The sequence below is a fragment of the Leuciscus leuciscus genome (assembly GCF_965113295.1).
Source record: "Leuciscus leuciscus genome assembly, chromosome: 2".
In the NCBI taxonomy this organism is placed as follows: Eukaryota; Metazoa; Chordata; class Actinopteri; order Cypriniformes; family Leuciscidae; genus Leuciscus; species Leuciscus leuciscus.
In genome coordinates, this window is record NC_138726.1 from 14,225,030 (window position 1) to 14,247,447 (window position 22,418).

Genomic DNA, 22,418 nt, shown 5'->3' on the forward strand with positions numbered 1-22,418 from the left:
TTTGAGTAAATGCTTCTTGAAAATGATTATTTATATAAAATTAAATAGATGCAAATAGTTCATAATAAACTCTCATTTATATAGACATTTAAAATAGTGTTTTTATTTTTTGCATGCAGAAATTGTATCTGTTTCTTAGATGTATGACTGACAAAATATGCCCACATTAATTGTATTAGTTTGTTAAAACTGTGTAATCCAAATGAATTGAATTTTTTTTTAATGCAATTCAAATCAATTGTTTTAATTTTCTTAAATTTAGGACTAAATATTTTTCAGTGCATACCCTCTTCCCTCTTAGCTGCGCTCACACACAATCTGTTAGTTTGCTGTTCAGTTCGATATAGTTTTTAGCTGTCTTATCCTTCAAAAACAGCCTCTTTGCAAAACTGTACAACATGGTGGCAGTTACATCAAACAACTGTACTGAAATGTGCCACTCAAACTGATAAGATCAGACTAAAATTATCTGGGATCTCGTTAAAAATAATTGTAAACCTCTCGTTTCTAACAGTGGGATCCTTCAGAGTGATATTATTTCTATTTAAGAGCCTTACGGTTCCTCTCAGATAAGAACGGTCCACTCGAATAAGAGCTGGGATGAAGTGTTGCAATTGTACTCTCCTGTCTCACCTTGGAGTGTGTGTGATTGTGTGTTAAACGTGTGTTAATGCTCCCTCAGATAAGAACAGGCCAGATGAATAAGCTGGAAGTATCACACCCCCACTCCTCCAGAATAACCTCTGCTGTGTGTGTCTGTTAATGTCTCACAGATAAGAAAGGAAATTTTGAACAAAAGCCCAGAAGCAGCTCAAGGATATCAGCAATACAGACTATCAGCTCTGTATTGGAATCCAACGATGAAAACACTGTGAAAAATGGTACGCCAAAACATAAACACTTATACTGTATGTGTTAAAAAAAACAACAAAAAAAACATACCGACCCGTTCATCTTTTGAAAATGACTTTGTTTAATATCTCTGATCTATATTGTTTTCCCCTTGTTTTGAAACAGAGGTGAAGGTTAGACACACTAGTCGTGTAGAGGGTAAGTAAAAGTTCTTCCATTTTTCCATCTGTAAACATGATCGGCGTCTGGCAGCTGTAGTGGTGAGCTACAGTAGCTGTAGTAGTGAGGCAGCTTTAATAATTAAGGTTGCTGTAAGCTGTAATAGTGAGGTGGGCTTAAAAGTGAGTTAACTGTAACTGCGCAGTTTAGTGGTGCTACGGTAATATCATGGTACTCTAGCTTCAAACTAATGTTTTTTTTTTTGCGGCATTGGCATATTTTTTTGAGGCCAGTGCTGCATCTGGAGCCATTATCATTGGACACTAGATAGAGCACAATGGAATGGAACAGAACATGTAAAAGTTGAGACAACTTTTCTAAAGATGAACTCTTTCTAACTTGGCTGCATCTTAAAATGTAAATTGCATGGTGCTATACATTGTAAAAACAATAAGATGTGACAGCGGCCATAATGTCTGTCTGATGCATGTGTACATAAGACCAATAATAACAAAATAACACATATGGAATATAAGAAGCAAACTGCCCCTTAATGGGTACACGAACGCATGATGTGATGGTTCAGTGGATTTTAGTGGGGCCTCGGTTCATTTGGAGTGCTCACATTTGTTATTGTAGACATAACTTTGACACAAATGAAATTCTTCCTTCAGTTTTCTGTGAAAATGCATAAATTGGAAAGTATTAATACAACACAACAGGCCCTGCAATAACAACACATTCAAACAATATAAGTGGTACTACAATACTACTTGTTATCATGGTACTTTTGCTGTTATCAAATGAGACATAATTTAGGTATTTAAAATAATAATAATAATAATATGAAAATAAATAAATAAAAACCTAGCCGTAACAGTCATGCAGCTGTAACAGTCAGGTAGCTGTAATAGTGAGATGACTGTAATAAGGGGCTTTCGCACCGGGTTGTTCTACGAACTTAGTTCTTGGAACTAGCCACCAGGGTGGTTCCCGAAAAAGAATGGTTCCCTTAGGAAACTTTTCCTGGTTGCATTCACACCGCCAGTAGGAACTCTGAAGTGATGTAAGCCGTGCATGTTGTTGTGACTTTTATTTTGACGGTGCTGAGAACGCCAGTCAGAGCCTGAGCACACGTTCATTAGCGTACGTTATTAGATAGAACTGTCATAAAAGTAGACAGTTTATGGAAAGGTATTAGCATATGCCGTGTGGTTGATATCCAGTGTCACTAGCTGAGCAGAAGTACATAATCATGTTTGGCTTGGTCCCCTCAAAGTTACGTTGGATTTTCTCCTTCGCGTAAAGGTTAAGAGGCTCATCTGTCACTGTTTTCTATGTTCGTAGAGTTAGTTTGTGGAGTAAATATATAGACTATAATCTGTGTGTTTACACAGCTTTTTAAAAATGGCGGGTGCTGCTGTTTCGCGTGCGTTCGGTCAATCAGCATGTCACGGATAGTTCCTATAGTGCTGGTTTAGACTCTACTCTGAAGTTGGAGCTAAATTAGTTCCTCCTAAAGGAGTTCCTATAACTAGTTCCTAGTTCCTGCGGTGCGAACACACCAAAATCCCGGTACTTCCGCCAATAGTTCTAGGAACTATGAAAAGGTTCCTCCGGTGCAAAAGCCCCTTTTGTGAGGCAGCAGTAATAGTAAGGGTAGCTGTAACAGTGAGGTGGATGTAATAGTTAAGGTAGCTGTAATAGTGAGAAGGCTGTAACAGTGAGGTGGATGTAATAGTTAAGGTAGCTGTAATAGTCAGAAGGCTGTAACAGTGAGGTGGATGTAATAGTTAAGGTAGCTGTAATAGTGATAAGGCTGTAACAGTGAGGTGGATGTAATAGTTAAGGTAGCTGTAACAGTCAGAAGGCTGTAACAGTGAGGTGGATGTATAGTTATAGTTATCTGTATATTATATTCATAGGACAAATCTATCTGTAAATTTTTGTTTATAATAGTATTCAACTCTATATTTATTCAGTACATATCCATGTTCTGCACTTATGGAACCACTGTATATCCTGCACTTGCTGCTATTGCACTTCTGGTTAGACCTAAACTGCATTTCGTTGCCTTGTACCTGTACTTGTGTAATGACAATAAAGTTGAATCTAATCTAATCTAATCTAATGTAATAGTTAAGGTAGCTGTAACAGTGAGAAGGCTGTAACAGTGAGGTGGATGTAATAGTTAAGGTAGCTGTAATAGTGAGAAGGCTGTAACAGTGATGTGGATGTAATAGTTAAGGTAGATGTAATAGTGAGAAGGCTGTAACAGTGAGGTGGATGTAATAGTTAAGGTAGCTGTAACAGTGAGGTGGATGTAATAGTTAAGGTAGATGTAATAGTGAGAAGGCTGTAACAGTGAGGTGGATGTAATAGTTAAGGTAGCTGTAATAGTGATAAGGCTGTAACAGTGAGGTGGATGTAATAGTTAAGGTAGCTGTAATAGTCAGAAGGCTGTAACAGTGAGGTGGATGTAATAGTTAAGGTAGCTGTAATAGTGAGAAGGCTGTAACAGTGAGGTGGATGTAATAGTTAAGGTAGCTGTAATAGTCAGAAGGCTGTAACAGTGAGGTGGATGTAATAGTTAAGGTAGCTGTAATAGTGAGAAGGCTGTAACAGTGAGGTGGATGTAATAGTTAAGGTAGCTGTAATAGTCAGAAGACTGTAACAGTGAGGTGGATGTAATAGTTAAGGTAGCTGTAATAGTGAGAAGGCTGTAACAGTGAGGTGGATGTAATAGTTAAGGTAGCTGTAATAGTGAGAAGGCTGTAACAGTGAGGTGGATGTAATAGCTGTAATAGTGAGAAGGCTGTAACAGTGAGGTGGATGTAATAGCTGTAATAGTGAGAAGACTGTAACAGTGAGGTGGATGTAAGGTAGCTGTAATGGTGAGGTGGCTGTATTAGTGAAGTGACTGAAACAGTGAGGCAGCTGTAACAATTAGGTAAAGCACCAGTGAGGCAGTTGTTACAATAAGGAAGGTGTATCACTGAGGTAGCTATAATAGTTGTATAACAGTGAAGTAGTTGTTATAGTTGTAATAATCCATGTGAATTTATTGTTTACATTACAGACATCCAGCGCCCCATGTGTGCGAATGGCAAAGGGTCATACGTCATCATGGGTTGGTCACTGATCAAACAGCAGTTTTTAGCTCTTTTTATCAAACGATTTCACCATGCCCGTAGAAGCAGGAGAGGAATCATTGCTCAGGTAATGCCAACAGACATGTCAAAACAAATACACTGTAAATACCCTCTTCCACTCATTTTCTTCCTTTAAAGTCAATCTCACTATATTTTACATTCTGCAGGTGTGTGAATTTAATAGGTTTTATAGGTTTAGGAGCTGCATCGTGAATCCAAGCTAAATTGTTTAGCACCAAATGCATTGAAAATCAAAATACAAAAAATATAGTTGAAAATATGTCTCTGCACTCATGAATATGTTCTTTAGCATGAGATTGTCATTTTTGGTTAGAGAGTAAAGAGGTGTATGCAATTAATTGCATGCATTAAAGGGATACTTTACCGTTTTTTCATATTAAACTATGTTATTCCCTTAACTAAGACGAGTTGATACATACCTCTCTCGTCTCAGTGCGTGCACTAAATCCCTCTGTCTTGCGGCGAAACTTTGTTAGCCCAGTTCATTTAATATGGGCCAAGCAGAGAAGCTACCAAACACCTCCACGTTTTCCCTATTTAAATACAGTTACTCGCGAAGTGTAACTCGACCTAGGACGGTGACACAAAACAAAACGTTGCGCTTTTCTAAGCGTGTAAAATGGATAACTATTTTGTATGGCGGAATACCATAGCAAGTGCTTGTAAGCACTTCGACTTGGCGCAGTAATATCTTCACTCGTGAAAAATCCTCTCACCGGCCCCCGCTCCCTCTAGTGAAGATATTACTGCGCCAAGTCGAAGTGCTTACAAGCACTTGCTATGGTATTCCGCCATACAAAATAGTTATCCATTTTACACGCTTAGAAAAGCGCAACGTTTTGTTTTGTGTCACCGTCCTAGGTCGAGTTACACTTCGCGAGTAACTGTATTTAAATAGGGAAAACGTGGAGGTGTTTGGTAGCTTCTCTGCTTGGCCCATATTAAATGAACTGGGCTAACAAAGTTTCGCCGCAAAACAGAGGGATTTAGTGCACGCACTGAGACGAGAGAGGTATGTATCAACTCGTCTTAGTTAAGGGAATAACATAGTTTAATATGAAAAAAACGGTAAAGTATCCCTTTAAATGGACACAACTAAATACTTTCCATGACTAAGACAAAAATTGAATACAATATTTCAGCTACAAATTTATATCTGTTACCACAGGATTTTATGAAGGCTGTACAGTATGTAAATACAGGCCATGTTCTCAGCTCTTGGTCAAGTAACTACCATCATTATGCATATTTTCCATTTTTCTGTATTGGCTGATGCTCGTCACCCTGGTTCTCTCAGGGGAAAGATGTTCCATTGTTTTCTCCTTCATTATTCCTGGTGCGTTCTCCGTCTCCGGCACATTTACATTCTCCTCAGTGTAAACAGAGAGTGTTTGAATTGGGTGTTTGAATTAATTGGACAATCATGGATTGTAATTAATCAGCTGGAGTGAAGCCGTGTCGTCGACTCCTATGCAGCCTGTCTCTCTCTCTCTCTCTCGCTGAAATTTTGTGTGCACTGGTTACGCTCCGTCTGTCAGCGGAGAAATGGAATGAAAGGAGAACATTTGGAGAGATAGCAGAGTGGAAGAATAGAGAGAAATTAATTATGCTGGGAATGAAGGGTGACAGTGCCAGTTTTTGAAAGTGTTTAATTGAACCCTTTTACACATTTAACTAAGCCAACACAAGCACATGACACTTGTCTGACAAAGAGAGATCGGGGAGAGGGACAATACACTAAAAACTTGCGCCACTTCCGCACTCAAACCTGCAGCTTTCTGCGGCACTAGTGGCACCTAGTGGAATTAAAAATGTATACTTTCAAATTAAAAGTATACTTTCAAACAACCTTGAAACGCCTTTCACTCCTTGCGTGCCTCCCACAACTCAAACATCACAAACACAGCTCTTACGGGTTGTGAAGGCATGTCTCAACAGGTAAATAAAAGGTCCAACAAATTAGGAGTTCCTTTAACTGTGTTGCTATGTGTCATGAAAACAATTGAGTAGGCTAACACTTTGTCTACAAACACAAGTGTCTTGCTTTAAATAAACCCATCCGGCGTATCTGCACTGGCCGCAGTTTTTGAAATGACGTGCCTCAAGGTTTTTAACACTGGACACATCAAAGTAGACATTATAAACTGGTACGTTTGTCTTTATAAACGGGCGCATGATGATATTGTATTGTACCAATCACTTTGACGTGTTCATGACATGTTAATCTTTAAAGGTCTAAGCAGTGAAATTTGGCTTGCATTCCTGTACCCGAAGTTGAATGTTATGGAAGCTTGTTTCCGCCACTGAATAAAAATAAAAAAGGTAATTGCGACTTTTTATCTCACAATTTTTTTTCTTGCAATTGTGAGTTTACATCTCGCAATTCGGACCTTTTTTCGTAGAATTGCGTGCTTAAACAAGCTTCCAAAGAATGTCTTTTCTCATGTAACGCTTCAGCGATGGTCTCACACCAACTAAACACCAGTCTGGCTCTACCTGCTAAAGTAGCCACGCCCCAAACTCACTCTATTGGTTGAGCTGGAAAGTGATTGAGAGATCTGAGCGGACTACTCTCAATTGTTTGAGAGGGTTTTTTTGGTGATAGTTTTCTATAACTAATACTTTTCAATGAACAATAAACTGGGATAAAATAATGTATTTTAACTAGTGATGGGTTAGAGACCACCTTATTTAAGTCCAAAAGGGGCAGAGTCGGACTCAAGTCAGAGTCCAAAATGGTAGAGTCTGAGTTGAGTCCGAGTCCAAATAAATACTACTACTGTACTCTCGTGAACGCGATTATGGCTGTTGTCTGAAGCCAGTGATTATAGTTTATAAAATCTTAAATATGGATATTTTTCTCTATTCAATGCCTTACAAAGCTGGGAAGAGCCAAGGTACTATTTAATATAATGATTGTGTTTGGATGAAAGAAGAACGCCATATACAGTACATGGCTTGAGGGTGAGTAAATTATGGGATAATTTTCTTTTTTGGGCGAACTATTCATTTTTAGACAAGAAAGGAGCGCACACTTTGGGTGTATCGTGCAAGTATCAAATTTAATTCTCTTTTGCATCTTATTGTGCTCAAACAATTTCAAATCAGTTGTGCGTTTAAACTGACAAGACTCAAAACACATGCAAATGATATATTTTTGTCACAGTGCAGTTGACATTCCCGTCAACTGTGCCGAGCGAATTTCACAGACAGTGCTGGACTCTGTTACACTCGGAAACATTTCCTAAAGGCTTGAGTCCGAGTCAAGGGTTTGTGACAAATGCAAGTCAGTTAAATGTTGGACTCGAGTTTTAACATAAAAAATCATATATACTTCACCTTTAAGTGTGTGTGTGTGTGTGTGTGTGTGTGTGTGTGTGTCTCTATCAGGTCGTGATGCCGGCATTCTTTGTGTGTCTGGCTCTCATCTTCTCTCTGATTGTTCCTCCGTTTGTGGAATATCCTAATCTGGAGCTTCAGCCCTGGATGTATGGAGCTCCACAGAATACCTTCTACAGGTGCGCACATGTTAACTTAGCTGAATCTCAAGTGACAGTAAAGACATTTATAATGTTACAAACAATTTCTAATGTACTGTAGTTCTTCTAAAGTTTCTATTCATCAGAGTCTTGAAAAAAAAGATCACTGTTTCCACAAAAATATAAAGCAGCAAACACTGTTTTCAGTGTTAATAATAAATGTTTCTTAAGCAGCAAATCAGCATATTAGAATGATTTCTGAAGAATCATGTGACTCAAGACTAGAGTAATTATGCATATTCAGCTTTGATCACAGGAATAAATTACATTTTCAAATAAATTCAAATAGAAAACTGTTATTTTAAATTGTAATGACATTGACCCAATAGTACTGTTTTTTTTATCAAAAAATTCAGCCTTGGTGAACATAAGAAACCTAATCTTACCGGCCACAAACTTTTAGAGCTTATTATAGTGACTACATTCGACACACTAATGTTTTCTTGGTCGTAACAAATCTTGTGTCTGTTTGTTGTAGTTTTGATGGTCCTGGTGTAGATCAGGTGGAGAAAGTGACGAAAGCTCTGCTCAGTTCACCAGGATTTGGAACGCGCTGCATGAGCTCCAACCCCATACCGTGAGCAACACATACACACACGTTTATTAGACACACAGGTGGTGTGGTGTAGCAGCTGACCATGTGCTTTCTGTTCCTCCTTCAGTAAATTACCCTGTAACCCTGCGGGAGGCACTGATTGGTTCACTCCTGCGGTGGATCCATCCATCAGTGAGATCTTTGAGAAGGGTAACTGGAGCTTAGAGAACCCGTCGCCTGAATGCCAGTGCAGCACACCGCAACGGAGCATCATGCTGCCAGACTGCCCGCTCGGAGCCGGGGGTTTACCACCACCACAGGTCAGCCACACATTATTAAACGTATCGGCCTGGATTTAAAGTTTTTGAATTTGTTTTGCAGGTCTTTTACAATAGTTTAACATGCATCCAAGATCAAAAAGCACTTTAATTTTCTCATCATATACACTGCAGTATCAGCTTTTTTCTCACAGTGTCTGAAACGATTGGATCAAGGATTCGGTCTCTCTAAACCTTTGGATAAAGGCGTCTGCCAAACAAGGCTTTATTAGTACCCCCAGGGGCCCCTGGGCACTGAAGCTCATGGGCCCCCCTCCCCTACCTGACAACCACACCCTCCAAAGGAGGCACCAGAATTTCTGAATTTTTGGTGGTGATTTCGCGGAGATATTAGCCGATATTAGCAGGCCGCCGGTGACGTCACGATCTCAGAAGAAAATCGCTCGTATCTCGGCAACGCGAAAACCTAGAGAGCTCAAATTCGTGTGAGGTGGTCCCACGGGGAACCTTGCTCGAACGCGAGAGTGGTGGGCCTCGGGGACGCCCCCTACCGGATCGCGTTCGCTGGGACCCCCGACTTTGAATGGCTATAACTCGGGGACCCGGGCGAGTTGGACATTGTGGGCTGGTTCGAAAGCCCTCAGCCAGCACTATCGATTAGAGTTTGGGGAATAAGCGAGGGGTTCTCGAGATATACCTTTATAAATATAAGGTATTTTCATTCACCTTTATATTTTTATATAAATAAAAAAAACTCCCATCACAGAGGGCCCCTCTCTGCGCAAGGGCCCCTGGGCACGTGCCCAGAGTGCCCGTATGGTAGATCCGGGCCAGCTGCTAAATGACTAAATGTAAATGTAGATGCAAGCCCCTCCTTTAAAAGAGCTCTGCTCTGATTGGTCAGATGGCACAGTCTGTTGTGATTGGTCGAACGCTTAAAGCGTGTGTCGGAAACCAAATGCCAATTACCATATCTGAATTTCAGCTCTTCCTCAGCACTTGATACATAGTTGATATGAACAATAATGATGCGCATCAAAGTAGACTTGCTTTGGCAGCGCAAAAAAAACAACGTCTTCTCGGCATGTTGGCAAAACGAACCACAGCACGATGTCTCAGCTACAACTACAGTGTTTGAGGGTCAGAGAATGTTGTTTGCGAGCGGCCAATGAAGACCATAGGCTGGCTCTATGCAGATTTGTTACAAACCTACGTAAGTTTGTACAGGAAGAAAGACTGAAATAACTGACGACTCGTTTTATGCAGTTCAGAATCGCTTCTTTCTTTTTTGGGAGACAATATCTCCACTGTCATGCACTTTGCAAACATTTAACATTATCAAACAGCTATATTACACACTACATGAAAGGTGATATTCCAAAAATATTCAGATTGTATTGCCAATCATGACTTGCTTATTGTCGATGCAGCTTTATGCCAAAGGTTTCTGCTTGATTTTAAAGTTGTCATTTTACATGGTCAACTGCAAATTTTTTGCACTATGGTCATGCAATGTGTATACGTTATGTGTATAAAACCTCAAAATTATCAACATGATCAAAACTTTGCTAAAAAAAAAAAAACAGTCGCACGCAATCTACTACATGCCTTTTGTTGTCTGATAGTAAAATGTTTTTTAATATAAATGTAAAAATGTCCACCTTCAGGTCGTAGTTCATGTGTCTTTTTGCTGTGAAATATTTCCTGATTTTTTATAAAGTACATGTAAGAACAACATTATATTGTTAGTTATATTTCAAGATAAACACTTACTGGAATGGGGTCTAATGTTGTTTTGAATTTTCATTTTTTAGATCTTTTATTTTTATTTTCACTATCATTCTAACCAATCAAATGGAAGTGCATTTTTTTCTAATATTGACATATACAACCGTATTATATGGTGTTACCTGTACATTTATTATGTGTGGATTGTCATAGAGAAATGGTTTGTCCAACCACTCCAACCAGAAGATAATGACCCAAAAGTACAGGATCATATCCAACAATTTTACAGCATTAAACATCCTGGTGATCTCATGACACATGCATTCATTATCATATGTATACATTTAGTTTGTAACATCTCACAGACTACACAGTTCTCTGTGCGACTGTGTCATATCAGCAGATATGCAAATCACTCCTCCACAACGCTGAGTTTAAACTTAGAATTTATTCTGGTTCTCTCTCTCGGTAAACAAGTTTTCTCTGAGTATACTGCTGAAAACACACAAACACACACACACTGAGCTGACCCAGTTTGCAAACATTTACATTTTACTGAACTCTTGATTTTAAGCTTCATAAGGAAAGTCCTACACACACAGGAGATGTTTTGTCTTGAAACATAATCATGGATGTGTTCAGATAATGAAGGCTGTATGAATCTTATATACTGCCTCAGGGTTTCAGATACTGTGCATTAAATGCTGCTTAATTAGACCAGCAGCAAACACACACACATAAGAATACCCTGAAGAGTTAGGTGTGGAAAAAATGAATTTCTGAACTATTTCTATGTTATTTATTTATCTACTACGTTTTTAAACTTTCTTTTTTTTAATATATGCTTATTATATATATATATATTGAATCTTAGTGCAGGAGCTCTAGGTTACCTTAGAAACGTAAGTGGTTTGCCGTTGATTGCTGTTGTGACACTTGTGAACAACACTGAACACGCACTTTGGCCAGTACAACTTGAAATATATTATTATTATTATAAACTTCTCATAAAATTTGGTATGCTGTACAAAAAAAGTATTTTTAATTGGCTGCTTTTTTCTGCAGAAAGCTGATCTCTAGTGATGTGTCTAAATTGTATCGATCATTAGTTGGTAAAGGGTGAAAAAGAAGAGCCATGGGTTCCCGACCACTGCCATAAACTCAACTCACTATCAATCAGATGATGTAGTAGATTGTGTGCAACAGGTTGTTAAGCAAAGTTTTGATCATGTTCTCAATTTAGAGACATATATATATATATATATATATATATATATATATATATATATATATATATATATATATATATATATATATATATATATACATATATATATATATACATATATATACATATATATATGCATTTGGTCAAAGCAATATGATGTTCTGTTTTGATAAAGCAGGGAAAATTATAAACAAATAGACTTTTATGAAAAAAATAGACAAGAAGAACAAAAAAAATAAAAACAAATCATGCCAGGCTTTCATAGGCACTTTTCATATGATCTGAACGAAAACAGAAACATATGTATAGATCTAGATTAATGCTGCTCTATCAACAACAACATAAATGTATTTATTTATTATAAATAGATGTTGTTGTTGTTGTACCAACTATTCATCACAGTGATAAATATTCATTAAACTGTGTCTGCAAGTTGTATAGGGCCTGGACTGAATGCATTCCAAACTTTACCCCTAAATCTAATTTTTTAGAGATTCTTTTTAGGTTTCATTCTTGGTTGTTGATAGTAATCATACAGCTCCTCCAACATTTTTCACAATACTGGTTTTAAAAGTAAAGTAAAGTGTGAAATATTAACTCACTTTTGTAGTTCCACGATTATATGGTGCTTTTTGAGGAATTTAAAAGGAAAAATGTTACGTCATCAAAATATTTATACAGTTTGTCTTCTTGAGTCATATGATGTTTTGACTTTGAGGAAAAGACTGAAATTCAAGTGATTATTAAATTAAAATGTGGCACTTCATGGAAGCTCCCATTAGATTCACAAAAAATAGTCCATGTGAATTGTGCACTATATTGCAAGTCTTCTGAAGCCATACTATTGGTTTATGTGGAACAGACATTTAAGTTTTGTGAAAATCTTTTCCTTTCAATAATTAACTTTTAGATGGTACCCTAAAAGTTGCTTAAAGTTCTTCCTCCACGAACCTACTGTATGTTTGTAACAAAGTTGCATAGTGCCAGCCTATAGTCTTCACTGGCTGCCCACGAACAACATTACTTTGACCTGTCCTTAAACATTGAAGTTGTGGCTGATGACTGGAGAGTTTGTTTTGTGATGTCGACATGTCGAGACAACTGCTTTCTGCGCTGTCAAAGCAAGAACAAAGGATTCCATAGAATGAGGACTCAGATTGGAATTGATACGGTAAAACCGATGCCATCTTTACTGTTTGTATCGCTGTTTCAAGGGCTGAGGAAGATCTAGAGCTGAAATTTAGATATGGAAATTGCAGTTTGGTTTCTGACACACGCTAGAGTAGACTAATCACAATGAACTGGGCTATCTGACCAATCAGAGCAGAGTCAGCTCTTGTAAAGGAGGGGTTTAGAAAGACCAAGTCCCTGATCGAACCTTGATTGAACTGCAATGTATATTATTTAAAAATGTAAGTGTTTTTTTAATTATTTTTTTTTAATCTTGGATGCATGTAAACCTATTGTAGGAGACCTCTAAAACAAAATTGGGAATCTTTAAAATAGCATAATAGGGGCACTTTAAGATACTATTCAAGGACAATCTGTTACTTCATGGAAGCTCCCATGAAATTCCCCAAAAATGTGTTGATGTGCACTATATTGCAAGTCTTCGGGAGCCATAGCTTTGTGTGGAACAAAAATTTAAGCAATTAAAAAAAATTAAAATTACTGACATTTTTTTCTTTCAGTAATTAATGTCCAGATTGTGCCCGTTAATTACGTCTGTTTGTTCGTCTGTACCTACACTACAGTAAAATGCTAAATGGCATCAAATTAGCCCACTGACCTTTTCAAACACAATGTTGTTGTAAACTGTATTTCACTGCAAACGGCCCCCATTAAAGCATTTTGATTGATTATTATTTACCGTCTGGTCTTGGAGACGTCAGCTGTAGCACAAGCAGTTTCTAACAGGACACGAGCACAAGCAGTTTCTATGATCGGCTTTCAGACACAGTCAGGAAAGGCCCATTCTTCGGTTTAATCTCTTTATATTTGTGTCCTTGATAAGTGAAAGAGAGGAGGCTGACGCATTGCATTGGTTTCTTAATGAAACACTGGTTTCCATGGCGTTGACAGGTCATTGGTGTAGTTAACTTTTTTAACCGACAAAAAAGGCTTTTTTTTACCCATATAACTTGACTCGTATACACAACTGCATTTGTGATCCAACACAAAAGCGAACCCCTGAATAATTTGAATATAGACTGGTTTCAGTTATCACGGCTTTACACATCGTCCCATAGAAAACAAGTGGAGATTTGCCAAAACAGTGAAATAGAAGTAATATGGTTTAAGTAATGGATAATAAAGTAACCCTAAGTGGATTCAGTCTAGTAAGTGGTCATCTTGAAATATTACTAACAATATAAAAGTTATTCTTAAAATTCAGTAAAGATTTCACAGCAAAAAAGATGCATGTGCTACGAAGAATTAGCTAGATTTTTTTTTTCATACGTACATACAGCACTATGCCATGTAATAAGCAGGATAATGTGCAGTAAGCTAAATAAACAAACCCTCCACTTTGTATTATTCTTTTACATACTGTGGATAATGTACATGTAATTTGTTAATTTCTGACAATATCATGCATGCATTTGCATTTATTAACATCCACATTGCTATGGTAGTCCAGCTTCTGTCTAATATTTGGCTGGGAGATTTGTTGGCAAAGCTCCAGTTTAATTTTGCGGAGAGGAGAGCAGTAGTAAATGACAGATGATGAAGATTTGATGTGATATCTAGCAGGCTGCAGTCATTTGCAAGGGCTGAGAAATAGCGCAAATTGGTGAGAACAAAGACTCCATTAAATGATTTGATGGTAATTTGTGTCCCTTTGTTGACACTCTATTTCCTATTGAGATGTGATGCAGGACAAATCAAATGTATTGTCCATTTATTTTAAATATTCAGTAGCTTTTATGTTACTATACTGCTTGATGCTAGTCTGATAATAGAGCTCAAACATGCCTTTCATTTCCTCCATAGGGGAATTTATTTTTAACTTTAACTTATAAAACCTTTAAAGACAGCACTACCCTGAGCCCCAAGGTTATTAATTGATGGTATATGATTTCGTTAAAGCTATTAGTATGCATTATTTCAGCTTATTTCAACAAATTCCTGATGAAAACTACATTACCCACAATTCTGCAAATACTGTAAATCTCCACCAATCAGAGAATTGCAATAAGCAAATCCTGCCAGAATAATTATTTAGCTCCACTGCTCCACTACCATGAAGCAATGCGAATGATGTAATATAGTCTCTCTACACTCTCAAACTACTTAAATATTTGTATATAAAAGCATATTTTGCAATAAACATAAAATATGCACATTCAACATCTTCTATTGCAACTATTTTTGTTCATGGAAAAGGGGACAATTTTTGATTTGATAAACATGGTCTAAAAGCCACAAAACCACAGTTTTGATTTCAAGGAAAAAGCAATATTAGAATCATTCTGTTCCCTCTCTGTGAATCAGCGTATAATAGATGTTCAATATCACAAGGCTTCAACAGTGTAACCCTGTGCTTGTGTGTGTGTGTGTGTGTCAGAGCTCTTTCATTTAGGCAAGTTTCTGTGTGGATCTGAGTCAGCGTCATTAGCGTCACACTGATAGTGAATCAAAGAAACACAGCATGTGGGTGGTTTTATTGTTTTGATTTGTCATTCTGGAAGAATCTGTGTGTGTGTACATGTATCAATCTCATGCACTGTTAGGAATGAAATTGTGCAGTTGTTGCATTTAAAGGGATAGTTCATCTAAAATTAGAATTCTATCTGTATTTACTCATACTATTCATCCCAAAGCCACACATTTGGAGAAAATACCAAATGAATTAGGACTGTCAAGCTCTAAAATGACAAAAAGTACTACAAAAGGTCCACATAGCTGTATTTTTACTATATTACTAGTTACTAATAAAGTAGAAAAAAACAATTGAAAACATGTATAAGGTTTTATAGCCTGGACCTTCCGGTCACCCCGGGGTCCCAAGTTCTTTCGTCCTGAGTTGTGCCGGGACAACTCCACACCAGGACAGGCATTTGTCAGCATGGTGAAGTGGGCATTTCGTTCTCCAAAGTGTCAGCTGGGATGCAGCGCGAGTACCCTTGAAAGGGAACATCTCAGGTTACTTCCTGCATACATACTTCATCCATACTTACTGCATACCTGGAATCTGCTTGCTTCAGCCTATTAAAAGCTGATGCTGTTGTGTTGCCGGCTTCCCTTTATAGCTTCCGGCACACATCACGAGGTGATGCAAGATTGGACTAGTTTCACACGTGCTTCAGACCCAGTCACGCTGAAGGTGTTCCCCAAAGCGTCAGCTGGGATGTAGGGTCTCGTTCCCCTCTCAGGGAATCATGGTTACATACATAACTTGAAGTTTTTTTTATGGTTTTAGCTTAATATAATAACCCTGATGTCAACAGATGATCCACATTTTATGTTACCTGACAAGACATTTGGTAACACTTTATTTTGATGGTCCCTTTTGAACATTATGTTGACTATAAGTAACTTTGCAACTACATGTCAACTAACTCTCATTATAGTATTAGTAGACTGTCTGCTTAATATCTGCTAACACTTTATTGTGATGGTCCTCCAGCAGATATTATACTGACTATAAGTAACTTTGCAACTACATGTCAACTTATTCTAACCCTAACCCTACCAGTCTATTAATACTCTACTAACACTCTAATGAGAGTTAGTAGACATGCAGGTGCAACGTTACTTATAGTCAACAGAATGAGTTAAAGGGACCATCAAAATAAAGTGAAACCAGACATTTTACAGTGTATGTGGGTTCATAATTGTTTTATTTGGTGTGTTTTTTGTAGAGAACTCAGAACACCACAGACACCCTTCAGAATGTCACGGCCCGAAACATGACCGACTTCCTGCTCAAGAACTACCAGAAATCAGGCAAAATACGGTAATGGCACACACTCATTTCACAGCATGTGCAGAATGAAATATGATCAAACAAGCATAATTTGGTGTGTTTGTGTATGCATGCAGGTATGGAGGAATCTCTGTAGGTGGTGTGAACTCGCAGGTCAATCTGAATGAGTCTGACATTACAGCAGTGATCAGCAATCTCAAATCATTCTTCAACATCTCGCAGGTGAGAGCGCTGCCGCATTAGGACATTACTGACATCCTGCCCTCCAGAAATCACTGGTCAAGAGTGGCATTATGGGCATTTTTGACTGATCACAGTCTTAGTTTTTTCATCTCTCTGAAGAGATAAGTTTCTGATTGATGTGATTCCAAAACCTTATAAGTCATTGTAATTCTACAAACCAAAGGGATCTGGCTTCTGGCAAGATGTTTACTGAGTTTTTTCCAATTGATGGTTTGGTATTTTAGGTGTCCTAACTATATTCACTGTTGCACCACTTACATGTTACCTGATTTCAGTGTTATTTACAGAGAAATTGCAAAATCCCTTTGTTGTAATGTTGAATCATGCTGTAATTACTATATTTTCCCGAAAATAAGTTGCACCTTAGGAAAATTGCATTGTTAAGAAAAACAAACACAAAACAAATAAATTAAATTTTATTTAATACAATTTCATTTATTTCATAAATAATGTAAAATAGCAGTGCTTAATATAATTTATAGTGGCGTTCATTCAAACAATATTTATTAAATGCCAAACCTAAACAGATTTACAAAACAATAGCATAATTGCAGTTTTCCTTTGCATACTGTACTCAATTTTAAACTATTTTTTAACTTTTTCTGTTTTCCGTTGACTGCATTTTAGTGTTATGAGGAGCTGGCTGTGATGTCAGATTAACAATGCTAGAACTGATTAGTTTTTTGTGTATTTGTGTGTTTTTTCCATGCATATTCTATTTTGCGTGCTTGACAATAATATCATTATATAAGTCACAGTACATTTCTGATGATTCGGCAGTTGAGGTTAGTTAGGTAGCAACCTCTAAACAATTAGCTTTTTTTGATTTGGCTATTTTGTTTGAGAATGTAAGGGTGAATTAATGAAGTTAAAGTATGTTGCTTTCATAAAAAAAGCAAAAACATTGGTCTATGTAGTTTGAAAATACAAAGGTGTACCACTTACATACTACAGACATAAGTGATCAGAATCAGTTAAATAAGCTTCAGAATATTAGTTTAAAGGAGTCATGACCTGTAATTTTCACTTTTCCACGAGAAAAAATTTATGTTATGATTGCCTAACGATTATACACTGGCCGGGAAGCCGATATTTAAAAGTGAAGCGTTTGTTTACCCCTGGGTTCGTCAACCAGCCCACGTGCACGCGCACTCAAATACGTTATGTTAATTTCTAGATATACCATATATGGACACCGCAGACCTATGCTGCAGGAAGCCCGCCCTGCCCCTCTCCCCCTCATATTCAGTCGAGCGCCGGGATTCCGATTCGAAGTACGCACTCGACCGTGAAAGATGCAGAAACGTGGTGCACACGTGAGTTGCTCTGTTGTTGACTGCCAGAATCAACATGGAAATGTTTTTTCTCTCCCAAGAACGGACCAAGCTATCAGGGACCAGTGGATTAAATTCATTTTTAATGACGCGGTTCCTACAACCCTTCCCACTGGCTTAGGTGTCTGTGCTAAACATTTTACAAAAATTGCGTTGCAATGATAAGATCTTTATTCACGCGATCAACAGACTGTCTGTCATCTGCTCAGTCAGTGCTCATCATGCTGCAACCTTTCATGTGATGGAATAGATTTAAATATAATGCTTTAAACGATACTTTTCACGATTTGTTAATCTCGATAGCTGTAATAGTAAAAACGTAGTAAAAGTTTTCGAGAGAGTTCATGTAATACTAGCTATTTTATATGCAAGCATGTCAGCCAATCACAGCAGTGGGCGTTTGCACTGCAGTCTCACAGCAGACACGCCCCTTAAAACAGAGCGTTCAAATCAGAGGCTGAAATCAGGCTTGGAAAAATGGCTTTTATTTATAAATTATGACAATTTTTGATGTAAAAATCATACTAACATGATAAGGGCACCCCAGGCAACATTACAAAATAATAAAACAATCCAGTTCATGACTCCTTTAATTTGTTTTTGATAACAGTGGTGATTAAAGCCAAATTATCAAATTCTTTATTGCAGTTATCGTAAAAATGTGTATTTGTTTCATTGCACACAGCTTTACTAGGGACTTCTTCTTCTCTTGAGTCTGTGGCAGCCCATAGTCACCATAGCAATTTTGGAGTCTCTAACTCAATCCCTCTAGCGCGACCAACTGTCCAAAGTTGCACTCATGTTTGTGCTAATAACTTTTGAAATGTAAGGGCTAGAAACAATTCCTTGGCTCAGATGATTTTCCGTCATGAACATTTTTCTTCAGACCAACCCATTTTAGATTTGCGTCGGCCACAAGAGTAATTTATCCCGCCAGTATAATAGCAACAGCGCCGAGATCCGCCCACAAAGTTACTTGCGTTTTGCATTTGATACTTGCGTTTCAGATCGTTAAAATAGGGCCCATTGACACCAAACATTGTAAGTTTCATTGTCACCATACTCTGACTACACCACATGACCTATTGGTCGAAATTGATAAACCATTAAATCATATTACTTGTAACTGTATTTATGATTTTTCATTTACTGTGCCTAAAATAATCGTAAAATGTATTTAACTGCTCGTTGTTGCAGTTGGTCTGACACTCCCAGCCATAATGTCATGACTTATCTTGTTCTTTGTGCTTGGCCCCGATAATTGCTGCTTGCAGCTATATTTTATCCTGGTGTTGGTAACATCATATTAATTTTCATTAACAAGTTGCAGCTACCATTTTTACATTTGCTGCATCAAATAATTTGTTCCGTTTGCATATACAGTATGTTTATCAAAACATGGTGGAAAAATCTCCCTTTAAATATGCATGAGAAGCTTGAGCACGTGTCAGTGATATGAAGTCTGCTTTATTTACTGGTTTTTTTTATGGCATGCAAAGCTTTTCAGGCCTTTGAAACCATTTAAATGAAGTGAAAATTCCCACCAGGTCTTCACTTAGTATTTGCTTATCAAATATAGAGATAATGTTTTTCCCTCGGTGCAATTGTGTTGAATTTTGTAATACTTAGAAAAGGAAATCTGTTGCTCTCCTTAAATTCAGATAACTGTTTATTCCCATGAATATATTCCTTAATATACTCTTGTCCTTTTTAAATAGTAAGTAAAAACTGGTTTGAATAAGGCTGCCAACCGTCCTGTATAATAGAAAATTGCATTCTGTATAAAATGTTTTTGACCTTAGTAATAACCAGCTTGTTAATGAACATTTTATAGTCATTGTAACTAAAATATGATTTTAGTTTATATAAAAATATACTAAAAGCCTTCACATCTCTGGTGCATGCCTTTCATAATTGTATTGACTCATTAAGTGAGTTGTTGCAATTTAATAAAATATGTACATAAGTTGCTCATTGCAGTTTGTAACCTGGTTCAATACTGAAAAAGAGTAACGTCAAAATAATTATTAATTTACAAGCTGAAAGAAAATAAATTATAATTTGGTGCGCATCTTCCCATGGGTTTGGTGTTAATTAAAATATCTAAAATACAATAAACAGTTAGTCTGTTAATCTCCACAATTCTCTCATATCATAATTTACCCAGGTAGAAGCTAAAATGATGTGTGTAATGGTCTGTGCCACCCTAGTATGGATTTTTTTTTTCTTTTTTTTTTCATAAAATATTCAGATGTCAGAATCAAAGTGATTACACCTCAAATTCTTTTAAGCATTTACTGTGAATAGCCTTTTTATTAACATGCATATCTGCATGCATAGACTAAGACTGTGTAGCATTTTGTTTGTCTATATGCAATATTTATCTAAGTCTGATTTTTTTTTTTTTTTTTTGGTAACACTTTACAGTAAGTTTCCATTTTTTCACATTAGTTAACTGCATTAGTTATCATGAACTAGCAATGAAAACGTTAAGTCAAGTCATCTTCATTTATATACTGCTTTTAACAATGTAGATTGTTCCAAAGCGGCTTTACAGTGATAATAGGAAATTAAAGTAACAGAGATTGTTTTGGCTTTATAGCAGCTCTAGAATAAAGTTATTGTCCAGCTAAAGTTAGTTTTGATTGATTCACTTCCGTTGCAATGATCATTAGTTATTAACTTAGGGGCCGCTAACACGACACCGTTTTAACAGAAAACTCTTAAGTTCTCTCTGTGCAAACTTTAAGAACGCGAACTTGTGGGAACGCTGATGGCGTGCACATGCGTATTACGAGTTCAGTCTATAGGTATGCGTGTTTGAATATACGTGTGCAGGCGTGTAGTCCTTCCCTACAAACCAACCCTCAACAAACTACTTGTCTGGCCTTAACATTTATAATACAGAATTTTATCACTTCTGTGTAGCCACGCAAACCTGAATTATCCCGACACCGCTTTATCTGTAGAGAGGTAAAGGGAGGGGAGGGAGGCCTTCACAGGGGAGAGACTAGTTGACACTTCAGGACTGTGTTGTCGTCGCGTCCAGACGCAGGTCCTTCATCAGATCTGGAAACGTCAGCAAAACGCAAACTCGACCCGGGATTTATGCCGGGATCGATGCCGGGTCGGGACCTAGTAACATTGCCGTGTTCAGTCCCAGAACGCGCGCTGTGTGAACAAAAGCCGTAATAATGCCGTGTCGTAGTGATGACGCTGAAGCCGGACTCGTTCTCCAGCTGTGAAACGGTACGTAATGCGCAAGTTTATGATCGAATCAGAGAAACAAATGCACAGGCGTGGTTTCTCGAGAGAGAGATCGCAGCTCATAAGCAAACTTAAGACGCTGCTGAGATTACAAGTCACATCGATGTCACGTGTCTTTACGGCATTTTTACGGGTTGTGTGTGAACGCACTCTCTGATTCCGGAAAATCACTGGCAGTGTGAATGAACCAAAATCAAACGAACCCGGGTCAAATCCCGGGTCACTTTATCCGTGTATTTTCCGGAATCTCTGTGTGAAAGGGGCTATAATGTGTCTGCTTCCCGGACAATGTTAGGAAGACTGTTCCAAATTTTTGGTGCTAAATAGGAAAAGGATCTACCGCCAGCAGTCGATTTTGATATTCTAGGTTAGGGATGGGCATGATTAATCGACGATCGATAATTGATCGTTAAGAATTTCGTCGATCACGTTTATTTGTTATCGATTAAACTAATGCAGGTTGCGTTGCGTAGTGTGAGTCTTGAAGCAATGGAATTAATTTTAGCGCGGAGGTACCTGCGCATCCCGGCAACGTCAGTCCCCTCAGAGCGGGTGTTTTCGGCGGCTGGACTGGCTGTCACCAGGTTGCGGTCGCGTCTGATCCCAGATCATGTCAACATGCTTATCTTTCTCAACAGAAATCAGTAGACTGGTGCAGAAGTTCTATGGGAACTAATAAGTTTTATCTGATTTATCAAAACGATTCCATTTACACCTGGTCACATAAATGTGTTTTTGCTGAACGGATATAAATCCGATCTTGAATTCCCGCGCTATATGCATATTTAAATTGTTGCACGTCATCGAAAGCAACTGATATGAGCTGCATTTTATTGATCATCAGCGAAAATTTCTAAATCAAAGACCGCAACAAGATATTGCGGCAACAGCCCTGGTAAGATCATTTCGGTTCTTTACTTTTAATGAAGATGATTGTGTGTTGATGAATGACTTTAACTTTGATTTGCGATAGTTTGCACGTTGGCTTGATGAATAGATGCTCATCTGTGGTGATGCGTGTTGAAGTAGCGTCGTCATATCTGGATATAACATGACATATAGCCTATAACACGCTCTCACACGTTTATTTCTTATAATTTTTGGGATAAGTCAAATTTACATATGTGGTTTCAACAACCAGATGCATTTACT

General features: G+C 37.7%; 1 protein-coding gene across 2 annotated transcripts in view; it reads left to right on the plus strand.

Moving 5' to 3' along the window:
• Positions 1-22,418, plus strand: part of LOC309484733 (phospholipid-transporting ATPase ABCA1) — a 320,137-nt gene that overhangs the window by 235,884 nt on the left and 61,835 nt on the right. For both annotated transcript variants that reach the window (XM_082151085.1, XM_082151084.1), the window contains exons 27-34: positions 774-881; positions 1,018-1,050; positions 4,091-4,230; positions 7,575-7,702; positions 8,202-8,300; positions 8,386-8,578; positions 16,358-16,452; positions 16,539-16,644. In XM_082151085.1, the coding sequence (XP_082007211.1) occupies positions 774-881; positions 1,018-1,050; positions 4,091-4,230; positions 7,575-7,702; positions 8,202-8,300; positions 8,386-8,578; positions 16,358-16,452; positions 16,539-16,644 (902 nt within the window). The remainder of the gene's footprint in view (positions 1-773; positions 882-1,017; positions 1,051-4,090; positions 4,231-7,574; positions 7,703-8,201; positions 8,301-8,385; positions 8,579-16,357; positions 16,453-16,538; positions 16,645-22,418) is intronic.